Source organism: Pelophylax lessonae, assembly GCF_965119305.1.
Source record: "Pelophylax lessonae genome assembly, chromosome: 3".
Lineage (NCBI taxonomy): Eukaryota > Metazoa > Chordata > Amphibia > Anura > Ranidae > Pelophylax > Pelophylax lessonae.
In genome coordinates, this window is record NC_138770.1 from 365284439 (window position 1) to 365298841 (window position 14403).

The following is a 14403-nucleotide window of genomic DNA, read 5'->3' on the forward strand; positions in this document are numbered from 1 at the left end:
ATCACATGCATCTTTCCAAGAAAAAAAAAAACACTCTAGCAATACACACTAAACTGAGCATGTGCAGAGTGACTCCAAAGGCTCTGTACTATATCAGTAGATGGATTAGAGACAGTGGTAGAAGGAGAGGATCAGAGGAGACTGGATCAAACAGCCTTTTTACACAATGTGGAGGATTACCTACTTATGCCTCATACATACGCAACGATTATCGGCCGACCGATCGGCCGTCTTTTGTCCAGAGTGGTGTTTTGTTGGTTGGAATGTGCCTAGACTGCACACAAATTTTCTCGGCCAACAAAAATCTACTTCAGAAGTGATGTCATGTGCTGGTTTACATTCCCTGTGTTTTTTCTTCTCTGAGCATGCCCAGTCTTGCTCATCAGATTTTTGTCTGCCGAAATCTGTACTGACTGATGGAAAATCGGCCGTTGTGTTGACAGCCAACAAAAATTTTATAGCATGCACACCAGATTTTTTTCGGCCGAAAAGTCGGAGTCGGTTATCGGCAGATCGGACGTTCACGGCCAATTATCGACGCGTGTGTACGGGGCTTTAGGTTCCACAGTGAGTATAACAAGCATGCTTTACTGCATATACAGACTGAATTTACTGTTGTGGGTTTAGTAACACTTAGTTTGTTCCTAATAAAATAAGTTATGCTTGAAAAAAGCTTGTAGAAATTCTGAGTGACTTTGTTATAGTCTATATCGGCTTACATACATTTCATGCAATTGTAGGCTATTGCTCAGAATCATTAGACGTTGGCTGTAAGTGAGATGTACTTTCCTGATCATTGATATGGTGACGATTCCTACAGTCACACTGTGATGTAGTTTGTCCTTGCGCATATTTTTTCAAACAGAATTTTGAAAAATATTTAAAGATGAGGTACATCAGCTCGCTGATATTAAGTATAATACAGAGTGCTGAAGTAAGTACTACAAAATGGAGGAAAATCTTTTTCTCTGTAGGTTTGGAGATGTAACAGTCAACGAGATTGGGGCAAGGTTCCATATCACACTTCACCAACCGTGGAACACTAAACCCACCATATAACTTGTAGAAAAGTATCAGGAAACCAAACTCAAACACTGTTTTAAATAGAAGACTGATGACGTATGTACACCATAAGCCACCATCCATGCTTCCTGGGCTGTCATATAGCTTCTTGTTGTGCCTCTTCTCTCTGCTTTCCCGATATGCCACATGGAGAACCACAAGAAGTGAGGGTGTAGACACCATTATTAGCTGAAGAGCCCACAGTCTGACTTGTGAGATGGGGTAGAAGTAATCAAAGCAGACATTTTCACACCCTGGCTGTCGGATGTTGCATTCAAACTCCTTTTGCTCATCTTTCCAAACATTTTCTGCAGCAACTACATACACCAGAAGTCGAAATATGAAGACAACTGACAGCCAGATTCTTCCAATGCCAGTTGAGTATTTGTTGACACCGCTTAAAATGTCTCTTAAAAAAGACCAGCTCATATCTTTGCACGGGCGATGTCTGAGAAATTAAAGAGAAATATGTTTAACAAAAATCCTCAAAATTGAGCTTTCTTTATTCTGAGTTGTTGTACTTTTAGCATAGTTTTCATTTAACCACTTTACCACCGGAGGATTTTGCTGTCTTCCGTCCAGGCCACTTTTTGCGATTCGGCGCTGTGCGACTTCAACTGACAATTGCGCGGTCGTACGACGCCGTACCCAAACGAAATTTACGTCCTTTTTTTCCCACAAACAGAGCTTTCTTTTGGTGGTATTTGATCACCTGTGCGATTTTTACTTTTTGCGCTATAAACAAAAAAAAAGCGTTTATTTTGAAAAAATAACAATATTTTTAACATTTTTTTATATGAAATTCCCCCCAAAAAAGATGTAAAAACCAATTTTTTAAAACATTTTTGGCCAATTTGTTTTATGCTACATATGTTTGGTAAAAAAAATCGCAATAAGCATATTTTGATTGGTTTGCGCAAAAGTTATTGCATTTACTAACAAAGGGAAATATTTCTGTCATTTTTGGTGGTTTTTTTTTAACGCGTAATGGCGGCGATCTGCGATTTTTTTTGCGGGACTGCGAAATTGCGGCGGACAGATCGGACCCTTGACTGACATTTTTGACACTTTTGGGGGTACCAGTGACATTACTGCAGTAATCAGTGCTATATATATGCACTGTTACTGTAAAAATGACACTGGCAGGGAAGGGGTTAATTTTATTGGAGAGGGAGGGGTTAATGTATGCCTGGTGCTTACTGACGTGTAGGGGGGGAGGTGACTGAGTGAGTCATGGACAGATCGGATGTCCAGCTATGCTGAACAGTCCGATCTGTCACTCCCTGTCACTATGGAGATCCGCCCGCTGTGCTTACACACAGCGGGCGGATCTCCAGACTCGATCCCCGGCGATCGGGTAAGAGCAGCGGCGATCGCCGCTGCTCCTCCCCTGGCCCGACTCCCGCTGTGAATGAAAACAGCGGGAGCGAGCCTCCGGCGGCGCGCAAGCGCCGCCCAGAAGGGGGAGTGTCTGACGACGTAGTACTACGTCGTCAGACGATAACGAGCCACTCTGCCGCAGTAATATTACTGTGAGCAGAGGTAAAGTGGTTAAATGACCTCCCTTCCCATCAACTCCTCAGAATGTAATACTTACCTCAAAGATCATTGGTGGTCCTTTGGGTGCAGCCTAGTCACCACTGCACTTGTCTCTCTTCAGTCCTCCACTCCGAGAAGTCGTCTTCGACTTGGAGAAGAATCTCAATTCATATCTATAAACAGGCCATCTACCATCTGAATGCATGATAGACATCCTATCTATAGGAATGAATAGAGTTTCTCCTGCATACTGTATGCACAAAAAACAGACTTCGGCAGTAGGCTCCTAATGAGCCTCACAGTGAATATATTTGAATAGTGCATATAGGTAACCTATAGCAGCCAATCAAATGTCAGTTTGTTGGAGTAGGATCAGCTAAAATGTCTTTGAATTCTGGTTTCTATGGGCTACTACACTATGTACATTACTCCTTTGCTCTGTTGTATTACAACGCCCAGCTGGTTCTTATCTTTACTGGAGGCAAAAGTCTGTAAGGATTATATCACAAAGCAGCTCAAAGAGAGCTAACTGGGATTGTGAGCCTGATATTTTCAGGGACCTTCTGGGGTTCAGTTACTGTATGTATGGGAGTGCGATGGTGTTTACAGGGGCACAACTGAGTCGGAATGTGCTTACTAGGGAAACTTCACTGCTGAGTTAGGGATGGGTGATATCTTCAGAATAAATTAAAATTATTGGCAAAAATTTTTTTCATTTTGTATAGAGTAAGGATAAAATAAAGATTTTTTATTTTTTTTTGCCTTCTGTATCCCATTGGGGGAGAAATTCCCTTAACCACTTGCCGACCGCCCACAGTATATTTACTGCGGCAGTCAGCCCCGTACAGGCAAAGTGACATAGTACTACGTCGCTAGCCTGAGAGCCTCTAGGGGGCGAGCGCGCGCCGCCGGAGGCGCGCTCCCGTCCCCGCTCGTTCCCTAACATGTCCGCGCGTGTGACCGGCGGACCCGATGTCCGCCAGTCACTCGCAATCTCCCTGTGGAGAGGGAGAAAGGCAGGCGGGTAATGTAGACAAAGCCACCTGTCATTCTCCCTGATGTAAGAACAGAGATCATACGATCCTGGTATGTAGGATCGTATGTCTCTGTGGTTACATCACTAGTCACAGCCCTTTATGGTTAGAAGCACGCCCCTAGGGACACACTTAACCCCTGCATCACCAATAAAGTTAACCCCTTCCCTGCCAGTGTCATTTTTACAGTAACAGTGCATATGTATAGCACTGATTACTGTAGTAATGTCACTGGCACCCCCAAAAGTGTCACAAATGTCAGTCAAGGGTCCGATCTGTCTGCCGCAATGTCGCAGATCACCGCCATTACTGGTTAAAAAAAAAGCAATAAAAATGACAAAAATCTTTCCCTTAGTTAGTAAACGCAATAACTTTTGCGCAAACCAATCAAAATACGCTTATTGAAATTTTTTTTACCAAACATATGTAGCAGAAAACAAATTGGCCTAAAATGTTAAAAAATGTAGATTTTTACATTTTTTTGGGGGGAATTTCATATAAAAAAATTTGAAAAATATTGTTATTTTTTCAAAATTGTCGCTCTTTTTTTATATACTTTTATATATTTTATTTATTTATTTATTTTATATATTTTTTTTAATACCACCAAAAGAAAGCTCTGTTTGTGGGGAAAAAAAGGACGTCAATTTAATTTGGGTACAGCATCGCACGACCGCGCAATTGTCCCTTAAAGTCACGCAGTGCCGAATCGCAAAACAGGGCCTAGTCAGGAAGGGGTAAAATCTTCCGGGGCTTAAGTGGTTAATTTGCAGGGATTTTCCCTCACTTCCTGTTTGGCTATGGGACAGGAAGTGAGGGAAAATCCCTGCAAATTAAGGGAATTTCTTTGGGGAACCCCAGGCCACCAGACCTAGTGTCCCCATTGGAAGATTGCCCATCTACTACATTTCTGGGTACAGAAATTTATTTTAATTTCACTTTCAATGATAATAGTAAAAAGGACAAATAGAGAGGGTGACTTTCCCTAATGGGGACACAGACAGCAATAAAAACAGACAAGCGTTCTAATCCCTCTCCACTCTATCTAAAACTTAAAAAAAAGTTTTGCCTTTAGTTATACTTTAAAGGTGCTGCTAAACATGCACTTGCAAAGGCACTTAATAAGGGATGAGGACCCAGACAATCCCAGGTAAAGGACATTATATTTAAACACTGTGGTGCTGAAGATCACAAGTATAGCATACTATATATACTGTATATTATCTATTTCAGAACATTGTTTCCGTATTTTACTTTTTGCTAAAACAGCATAAAAATTTAGATTTTTTAGTTTTGCCAGTTTGGAGAAATGCTTTGGAGTCAACATGGAGCGTGAAATTGCAGTGGATTTTTTGAAAAAAAAAAACACAAATACAAAAAACAATTAAAAAAACTGCCCTAAACAAATGAAACATCCCACATCTGCTGAATACATTTAAAAAAGAGTAGTTTTTTTTAAGCAAATCTGAGAGCTTCTGTAAAATTTTGTCGATGATGAAATTAATAGTTTTGCAGCAAAATCAATTTCTACCATATCACTTTTCTAACAGCTGATAAAGGTAAATACAAAAAAGAAAAAGGCTCAAATATTCATCATTTGGTTACCTTCCTCTTCTGCAGTTTTTTCTCTTTCTAACTATGTTACCTATTAGGTCAGGAAACTCAGCTATTACTGTGCTACTAACTTTGTTAGAAGCTGAAAATGACTGGATATAATTAACTAAATTACTCAAATTTTTTATGTTATTTCTATGGCAAGAACACATTTCTCAGCACATAACTATAACAGAAAATTGATCTACAGATTATTATAGACCTGACCTACTACTGGTATTGTACGTTAGGGATTCATATGGCTGTTATATTTACTGTTCCATGGTTGCCCCTACCCAATTTGCATGGATTGTAGATTAACTATTTCTTTACACTGTCATGTATGTAAATGGTAGGTTTACATTATTGCAACTTGTGTTGTGCATGTAGCCAGCCTATTCTTTTTAATGGGCTGTCCTACCTGTAGAAAGTCAAGGAAAGAAATCCCAGAATTTTTTGTTTTACTGAACTACTACTAGTATTTTACGTTAAGGATTTACATGGCTGTTATCTTTACTATTTCATGGTTGCCCCTACCCACTCTCCATGGAGTGTAGATTAACAATTATTTTTACACTGTCATGTACAGTATCTCACAAAAGTGAGTACACACCTCACATTTTTGTAAATATTTTATTATATCTTTTCATGTGACAACACTGAAGAAATTACACTTTGTTACAATGTAAAGTAATGAGTGTACAGCTTGCATAACAGTGTAAATTTGCTGTCCCTTTAAAATAACTCAACACACAGCCAATAATGACTAAACCGCTGGCAGCATAAGTGAGTACACCCCTAAGTGAAAATGTCCAAATTGGGCCAAAGTGTCAATATTTTGTGTGGCCACCGATATTTTCCAGCACTGCCTTAACCCTCTTGGGCATTGAGTTCACCAGAGCTTCACCAGTTGCCACTGGAGACCTCTTCCACTCCTCCATGACGACATCATGGAGCTGGTGGATGTTTGAGACCTTGCGCTCCTCCACCCTCCATTTGAGGATGCCCCACAGATGCTCAATAGGGTTTAGGTCTGGAGAAATGCTTGGCCAGTCCATCACCTTTACCCTCAGCTTCTTTAGCAAGGGAGTGGTCATCTTGGAGGTGTGTTTGGGGTCGTTATCATGTTGGAATACTGCCCTGCGGCCCAGTCTCCAAAGGAAGAGGATCATGCTCTGCTTCAGTACGTCACAGTACATGTTGGCATTTATTGTTCCCTCAATGAACTGTAGCTTCCCAGTGGCGGCAGCACTCATGCAGCCCCAGACTATGACACTCCCACCACCATGCTTGACTGTAGACAAAGTTGTCTTTGTACTCCTCACCTGCTTACCGCCACACATGCTTGACACCATCTTAACCAAATAAGTTTATCTTGGTCTCATCAGATCACAGGACATGGTTCTAGTAATCCTAGTCCTTAGTCTGCTTGTCTTCAGCAAACTGTTTGCGGGCTTTCTTGTTCATCATCTTTAGAAGAGGCTTCCTTCTGGGATGACAGCCATGCAGACCAATTTGATGCAGTGTGCGACGTATGGTCTGAGCACTGACAGGCTGGCCCCCACCCCTTCACCTCTGCAGCAATGCTTGCAGCACTCATATGTCTATTTCCCAAAGACAACCTCTGAATTTGACAATGAGCACGTACACTCAACTTGTTTGGTCCACCATGGCGAGGCCGGTTCTGAGTGGAACCTATCCTGTTAAACTGCTGTATGGTGTTGACCACCCTGCTGCAGCTCAGTTTCAGGGTCTTGCCAATCTTCCTATAGCCTAGGCCATCTTTATGTAGAGCAACAATTCTTCTTTTAGATCCTCAGAAAGTTCTTTGTCATGAAGTGCCACGTTGAACTTCCAGTGACCAGTATGAGAGAGTGAGAGCGATAACACCAAATTTAATACCCCTGCTCCCTATTCACACCTGAGACCTTGTAAAACTAATGTGTCACATGACACTGGGAGGGAAAATGGCTAATCGGGCCCAATTTGAAAATTGTTACTTAGGGGTGTACTCACTTTTGTTGCCAGCGGTTTAGACAGCGGTTTGAGGGGACAACAAATGTACACTGTTTTACAAGCTGTACACTCACTACTTTACATTGTAGCAAAGTGTAATTTCTTCAGTGTTGTCACATGAAAAGATATAATAAAATATTTACAAAAATGTGAGGGGTGTACTCACTTTTGTGAGATACTGTATATGCCTGTATACACATTGTTTATTTTAACCACTATGGGGTTAATTTACTAAAGGCAAATATACTGTGCACTGCAAGTGCAGTTGCTCCAGAGCTTAGTAAATGAGGTAAAGCTTTGCTTTGCAAATAATACTTAATTACATGCAAGGGAAAAAAAAACAACAACAATTTTTGCTTGCACATGATTGAATGATAGAAAACATCAGAGCTTCCCCTCATTTAGCCCAGGCTCACACTGCTCCGTCATGAAAGTTGCGTGACTTCCGATCTGACTTTGTCTGCAACTTCAGTCTGACTTTGATCCGACTTTAATGTGACTTTTTACACTCTGTGGCATTGAAGTTGTATCAAAGTCGGACCAAAGTAGTGCAGGAATCTTTCCTAAAGTTGAAGCGGCTTGTGTTGGATCAGTTAAGGAACGTAGGGAAACATTGAATTTGACATGTCATGTGACTTGTGCTCTCACAAGTTGGATCCCATGTCGCACCAGTGTGAACCGGGCCAACTGCACTTGCAGTGCTCTTCAAGTGAACAGTATATTTGCCTTTAGTAAATCAACCCCTATAAGTCTCTAAATTTGCCTTATGAAATAATACCATAAGTACCCAGTGGATATATAAACATGGATTTATTTAATAAGGCAGGGGACAATATATAATGAGCGCAAATAGGTCATAACACCTAAACAGATTGTAAGCTCTACTGAGCAGGGCCCTCGAATTCCTCCTGTATTGAATTCAATTGTAACTGTATTGTCTTCCCTCACATTGTAAAGCGCTGCGCAAACTGTTGGCGCTATATAAATCCTGTATAATAATAATCAGAATTCATCTTTTACTGATCTGGCTATAGTAAACTGAAATGTAGTATCCATGACTTGCGGCAGTTCACCCATCATCATTTCTCCTTCTATTACTTCTGTATAACCGCATTAATACTTGAGCAGAGCACTGTTAAAGTGGAAGTAAAGTCTTCATTTTTACTTGTACCAATAGGTACTGTGAATATCTTCTAAACTTGCACAGTTTAGGAGATATTCTGAGTGCATGCAGCCGATGACATCATCAGTGCATGCGCTCTGAAGGTTCGGCTTACCGTGCCGAAACTTCAGAGCCCGTGCCGTAAACGGCGGCTCCCACGCGCATGCGCGGAATTGACGTCATTGTGGCTCCAGCCACTCACAGCGCTGGAGCACCCGAACATGGAAGAAACACCAAGGAAGATGTCAGCTGTCTCAGCGGTGTGCGGGTTCCACTGGAGGGCTTCATTCTAAGTTAAGTATTTCATAATGATATAGTATGCGATGCATACTAGCTCATTATGCCTTTGTCTTGCAGTTTTTTTTTTTTCTTCTCTCGATGTTTACAAGCTCTTTAACTTAATTTGGATGTATACTGAGGAACCCAGAGGCAATAAAAATGTATACTTGATGCAAAAATACAGAAAATACAAAGTGCCATTTAAGACTATATAGCCAATAAAAAGACTCGCAATACAAAAACTGATCTGATGGTCTGGACATTGTTATCCAGTTTTCAACTTTGATAAGGAAATGATAAGAAAATGCAGTGCTACTCATTCATCTAAGGTGAATAAGCCTGATAATGTCACACAATAATGACTCATCTGTAAGAAAAAAAATCACTCATCATTCCTCATTCCCTATTCAGTAAAAGATGGATAATGCAAGTAATATACAACGGCATCACTTACAGAAAAAAATGAACATGCCAGTGGGTACAGCTCACTACATGCAACAGAGACCTACATATTTATGCACATTCTGTATCTTATCATATTCAACTACATAAAAAGTCTACAAAAAAGCCAATTTAGGCTCCGTAATTGCACCTACCTGTAGTGTGACTGAAGACGTAAAGCCTAGAGCATCTAGATGCAGCATTAAAAATTCATTCTGATGCCAGTTCCTCTGCGCAGCTTTCCTTGTGCGTGTTACAGAGCAACCGGTATCTAAGGCGAGTCGAACAAGTGTAACCTGATCATATGTTTTGTGTATTAGTCAGAGAGAGAACCACCTCTGTTTAGTATGAAAGGATAAAAGAAAGGAGGCAGGACCATCAACAATATCCTAAATGCATGTGTACTGTATAAATAAAAGCTCTGCATTCAATAAACTCATTTCATGTGTACAGCCATATACACACACACAAAGTATGTGTGTATATACACTATATTACCAAAAGTATTGAGACGCCTGCCTTTACACACACATGAACTTTAATGGCATCCCAGTCTTAAGCCTAGTACACACGCAACGATTATCGGCCGACCGATCGTCCGTCTTTTTTCCAGAGTGGTGTTTTGTTGGTTGGAATGTGCCTAGACTGCACACAAATTTTCTTGCCGGACAAAATTCTACTTCAGAAGTGATGTCATGTGTTGGTTTGCTTTCTTTGTGTTCTTTCTTCTCTGATCATGCCCAGAATTGCTCATTAGATTTTTCCCTGTCGAAATCTGTACTGACTGCATGAAAATCAGACGTGTTTTGACGGCGGACAAAAATTTTATAGCCTGCACACCAGATTTTTTTCGGCCGAAAAGTCGCAGTCGGTTGTCGGAAGCATCATACTAACAAGCCGAAAGTCGGCAGATCGGTCGTCGGGCGAAAATTCCCTGCCGATTTTCGACGCGTGTGTACGGGGCTTTAGTCTGTAGGGTTCTACAGTGCTTGAAAAAAATGAAAGGAACATGTTGAAAACACATCAGCTCGTAATGGGGAAAAATATCATGCTGGATATCTATACGTACTGATATAGACTGGATAATGTGTTAGGAACAAAAGGATGCCACATAGTTTGATAGAAATGACATTTATCAACCTTATAGAGGGCTGAATTCAAAGGCCCCCCTCCCAAAAATTAAAATGAAAAAATGATGCAGCAGGCACTTAGTCCATTTTGCTGAACTTCATTGCAGCAACTCATAATGGTACTCGGTATGCATGCCTGACAACGTCGGGGTATGCTCCTAATGAGACGACGGATGTTGTTCTGGGGTATTTCTTCCCAGATCTGGACCAGGGCATCACTGAGCTCCTGAACAGACCAGAACAGAACTATAACCTGCTGGCATCTGATGAACCGAAACATAATGTCCCAGAGGTGTTTAATTGGATTTAGGTCAGGCGAGCAAAGGGGCCATTCAATGGTATCAATTCCTTCATTCTCCAGAAATTGGCTGCATAGTCTCACCACATGAGGCCAGACATTGTCGCGCACCAGGAGGAAGACAGGACCCACTCAACCAACGTAGGGGTCCAACGTATGGGTCCAAGGATTTCATCCCAATACCTAATGGCAGTTAGAAAGCCATTGTCTAGCCTGTAGAGGTCTGTGCATCCCTTCATATATATGCCTCTCCAAACCATCACTGAGCCACCACCAAACCGATCATGCTGAATGATGTTACAGGCAGCAGAACGTTCTCCACGGCTTCTCCCAACATCTGTCACGTGCTCAGGGTGAACCTGCTCTCATCTGTGAAAAGCACAGGGCGCCAGTGGTGGACCTGTCAATTCTATGTTTAATGGCAAATGCTAATCGAGCTCCACGGTGTTGGGCACTGAGCACAGGGCCCACTAAAGGATGTCTGGCCCTTTAACTACCCTAACGAAGTCTGTTTCTGATTGTTTGGTCAGAGACATTCACACCAGTGGCCTGGTAGTGTTGTAGGGCTCTGGCAGTGCTCATCCTGTTCTTCCTTGCACAAAGGAGCAGATATAAGTCCTGCTGATGGGTTAAGGACCTTGTATGGCCCTGTCCAGCTCTCCTAGAGTAACTGTCTGTCTCCTGGAATCTCCTCCATGCTCTTGCGACTGTGCTGGGAGACACAGGAAACCTTCTGGCAATGGCACTTATTGGTATGCCATCCTGGAGGAGTTGGACTGCCTGTGCAACCTCTATAGGGTCCAGGTATCGCCTCATGCTACCAGTAGTGACACTGACCCTAGCCAAATGCAAAACTAGTCAAAAACAGTCAGAAAAGATGAGTAGGGAAAAAAATGTCAGTGGCCTTGACCTGTAAAACCATTCCTGTTTTGGAGGTTGTCTCATCTAGTGCACCTTTTGTTAATTTCATTAACACCAAAGCAGCTTAAACTGATTAACAATCCCCTCTTCTGCTTGCCTGACGAGATCAATATCCCAGGAGTTTAATTGACTTGATGCTATACTTTGATTAAAAAGTGTTCTTTTAATTTTTTTTGAGAAGTGTATTTGAGTTGGCCCACCCTTTGCAGCTATAACAGCTTCAACTCTTCTGGGAAGGCTGTCCACAAGGTTTAGGAGTGTGTCTATGGGAAAATTTGACTATTCTTCCAGAAGCGCATTTATGAGATCAGGCACTGATGTTGGACGAGGAGACCTGGCTCGCAGTCTCCGCTCTAATTCATCCCAAAGGAGATCTATCGGGTTGAGGTCAGGACAGTCAAGTTCCTCTACCCCAGACTCACTCATCCATGTCTTTATGGACCTTGCTTTGTGCACTGGTCCAAATCATTTGATGAAGGGAGGATTATGGTGTGGGGTTGTTTTTCAGGGGTTGGGTTTGGCCCCTTAGTTCCAGTGAAGGGAACTCTTAAGGCGTCAACATACCAAGACATTTTGGACAATTTTGTGCTCCTAACTTTGTGGGAGTTTGGGGATGGTTCTTTCCTGTTCCAACATGACTGCGCACCAGTGTACAAAGCAAGGTCCATAAAGACATGGATTAGTGAGTTTGGGTGGAGGAACTTGACTGACCTACACAGAGTCCTGACCTCAACCACATAGAACACCTTTGGGATGAATTAGAGCAGAGACTGCAAGCATCGCCTTCTTGTCCACATCAGTGCCTGATCTCACAAATGTGCCTCTGGAAGAATGGTCAAACATTCCCATAGACACACTCATAAACCTTGTGGACAGCCTTCCCAGAAGAATTGAAGCTGTTATAGCTGCAAAGGGTGGGCCAACTCAATATTGAACCCTACAGACTAAGACTGGGATGCCATTAAAGTTCATATGCGTGTAAAGGCCAGCGTTCTTATACATTTAGTAATATAGTGCGTAAAGATATACTTTAGATATATAGCACAAATGCCATGGCATCAACATTTGCGAAATATACTGATTTATCAAAGGCCGCGTGATGGTTCAAACACCCGGGGGTAGGTTATTCACTTTAAGTTTAAAGTAATGACTTTTTTGGGTTTTTTTTTTTAGTTTTGGAGGGAATCTGGAAGAAATTAGAACCCCTGTCGGATTCTTATTGCTGTCTGTGTCCCAGTTAGGGAGATTCACCCTCTCTATTTTTCTTGGTGACTAATGTTTTGAGTTGTGACCAGAAAAGGAATAAAGGGGAAATTTTCCAATGGGGGCCCTAATTCTGGTGGCCCTGTCAGCAACCATGAATTTCACTCATTTTGGAGGCTTTTACTCCCAATTCCTGTTGTGGCTATGGTACAGGAAGAGACAGAAAATCTCCAAAAAACCTGACAGGGGTTATAACACGTCCTTTATCTAAAGTTACAGAAAAAAAAAAAAGTTTTACTTTAAGGCTTGCCATGTAGTTGTTGTTTCTACCCAGAAAATTAAATCCTCAAGTTTTCACTCATTACTGAAAGATCACTCTGCAGGCTGAACCTGTTTAAACATCAAAGATATAAAAGTCTAAAGCAGTCTTCAAAAGCTGTGGAGTTCTGTTTTAGATTTACACTCACCGGCCATTTTATTAGGTACACTTGTTTATTTTGCTTGGTACCACAAATTGCTAATCAACCAATCACATGGCAGCAACTCAATGCATTTAGGCATCTAGACGTGGTGAGGATGACTTGCTGAAGTTCAAATCGAGCATCAGAATTGGGAAGAAAGGGGATTTTAGTGACTTCGAACGTGGCATGGATGTTGGTGCCAGATGGGCTGGTCTGAGTATTTTAAAAAATGCCGATCTACTGGAATTTTCCCACACAACCATATCTAGGGTTCACAGAGAATGGTATGAAAAAGAGAAAATATCCAGTGAGCGGCAGTTGTGTGAACAAAAATGCCTTGTTGATGTCAGAGGGCATAGAAGAATGGGCAGACTGGTTCGAGAAGATAGAAAGGCTACAGTAACTCAAATACCCACTTGTTATAACTAAGGTATGCAGAATACCATCTCTGAATGCACAATACATTGAACCTTGAAGAAATTTTTAATTAATAATAATAATTAATAAAAATAATTTTTTTCAAACCTTATTGTTTACTTTATATTACTTGTTGCATCAGGGCCTAGAGGGAGTGGACTGACTAAAAGTCTTCTCTTCCGAGGGGCGTGGTCTGGACATGGCCGGCTGAAGACGTCTTTTCGCTGAGCTCCGTGCCTTTCCTTCCCAGCCCGACGTAAAATCAGTCTTGGCACAGAGATATGCGGACGGCCAGAAAGAGGAGAGCTAGGGGGACCCCAGGCAGTGCGGGGACATCGAATAGGTCGCGTCCCTCGGGAGAGATCCAGCGTTTTTTCGCGGCCTCCCAGCCCTCTTCTCCTGCAGGCAATATGGCGGCGGTGGAGAGCCCTGGACCTTCTGGCGGGAACGCCATGGCGGCCTCTCCTGCATCCTCTACAGACACGGTGTTAACTACCCCGGCGGCATTCCACCCGTTAACGACCGGCATCACTCCGTCTGTGGGCATGGATGAGGAACTACGGAGTATTCTACGGTCCCTGCCTAGCACCCGGGATATTGAGACTATTGTCGGCCGCCTGGAGGCCGCGCACCGGCGTGAAGTACAGCAGGTGCGGAGCGAAGTAAAGCAGGTGGCGGAAAGGGTGTCCTCCGGAGAGGCGGCGCTGACCGCTATGGATGCTCGCCTGCAGGCTGTGGAACGGTCCCAGGCGGCGTACAGAGACACTACCATGGCCATGCAACTCCACATGGAGGACATTGAGGACCGCAGTAGGAGGAACAACGTCCGCCTCAAAGGGATCCCTGA

At 42.4% G+C, this 14403-nt stretch overlaps 1 protein-coding gene across 1 annotated transcript; it reads right to left on the bottom strand.

Annotated features, from left to right (window-relative positions):
- Positions 1–623: 623 nt before the first annotated feature.
- GJB7 (gap junction protein beta 7) lies at positions 624–9466 on the bottom strand. Its single transcript, XM_082248824.1, has 2 exons — positions 9282–9466; positions 624–1510 (listed from the first exon to the last, which is right to left on the bottom strand). Exon 2 carries the CDS (start codon positions 1489–1491, stop codon positions 742–744), a length of 750 nt encoding a protein of 249 aa, XP_082104950.1. The 5' UTR covers positions 1492–1510; positions 9282–9466; the 3' UTR covers positions 624–741.
- Between the last annotated feature and the right edge of the window lie 4937 nt (positions 9467–14403).

Coding starts and splice junctions, on each gene's coding strand:
- GJB7 (XM_082248824.1), bottom strand. CDS start 1,491: ATGAGCTGGTCTTTTTTAAGAGACATTTTAAGCGGTGTCAACAAATAC.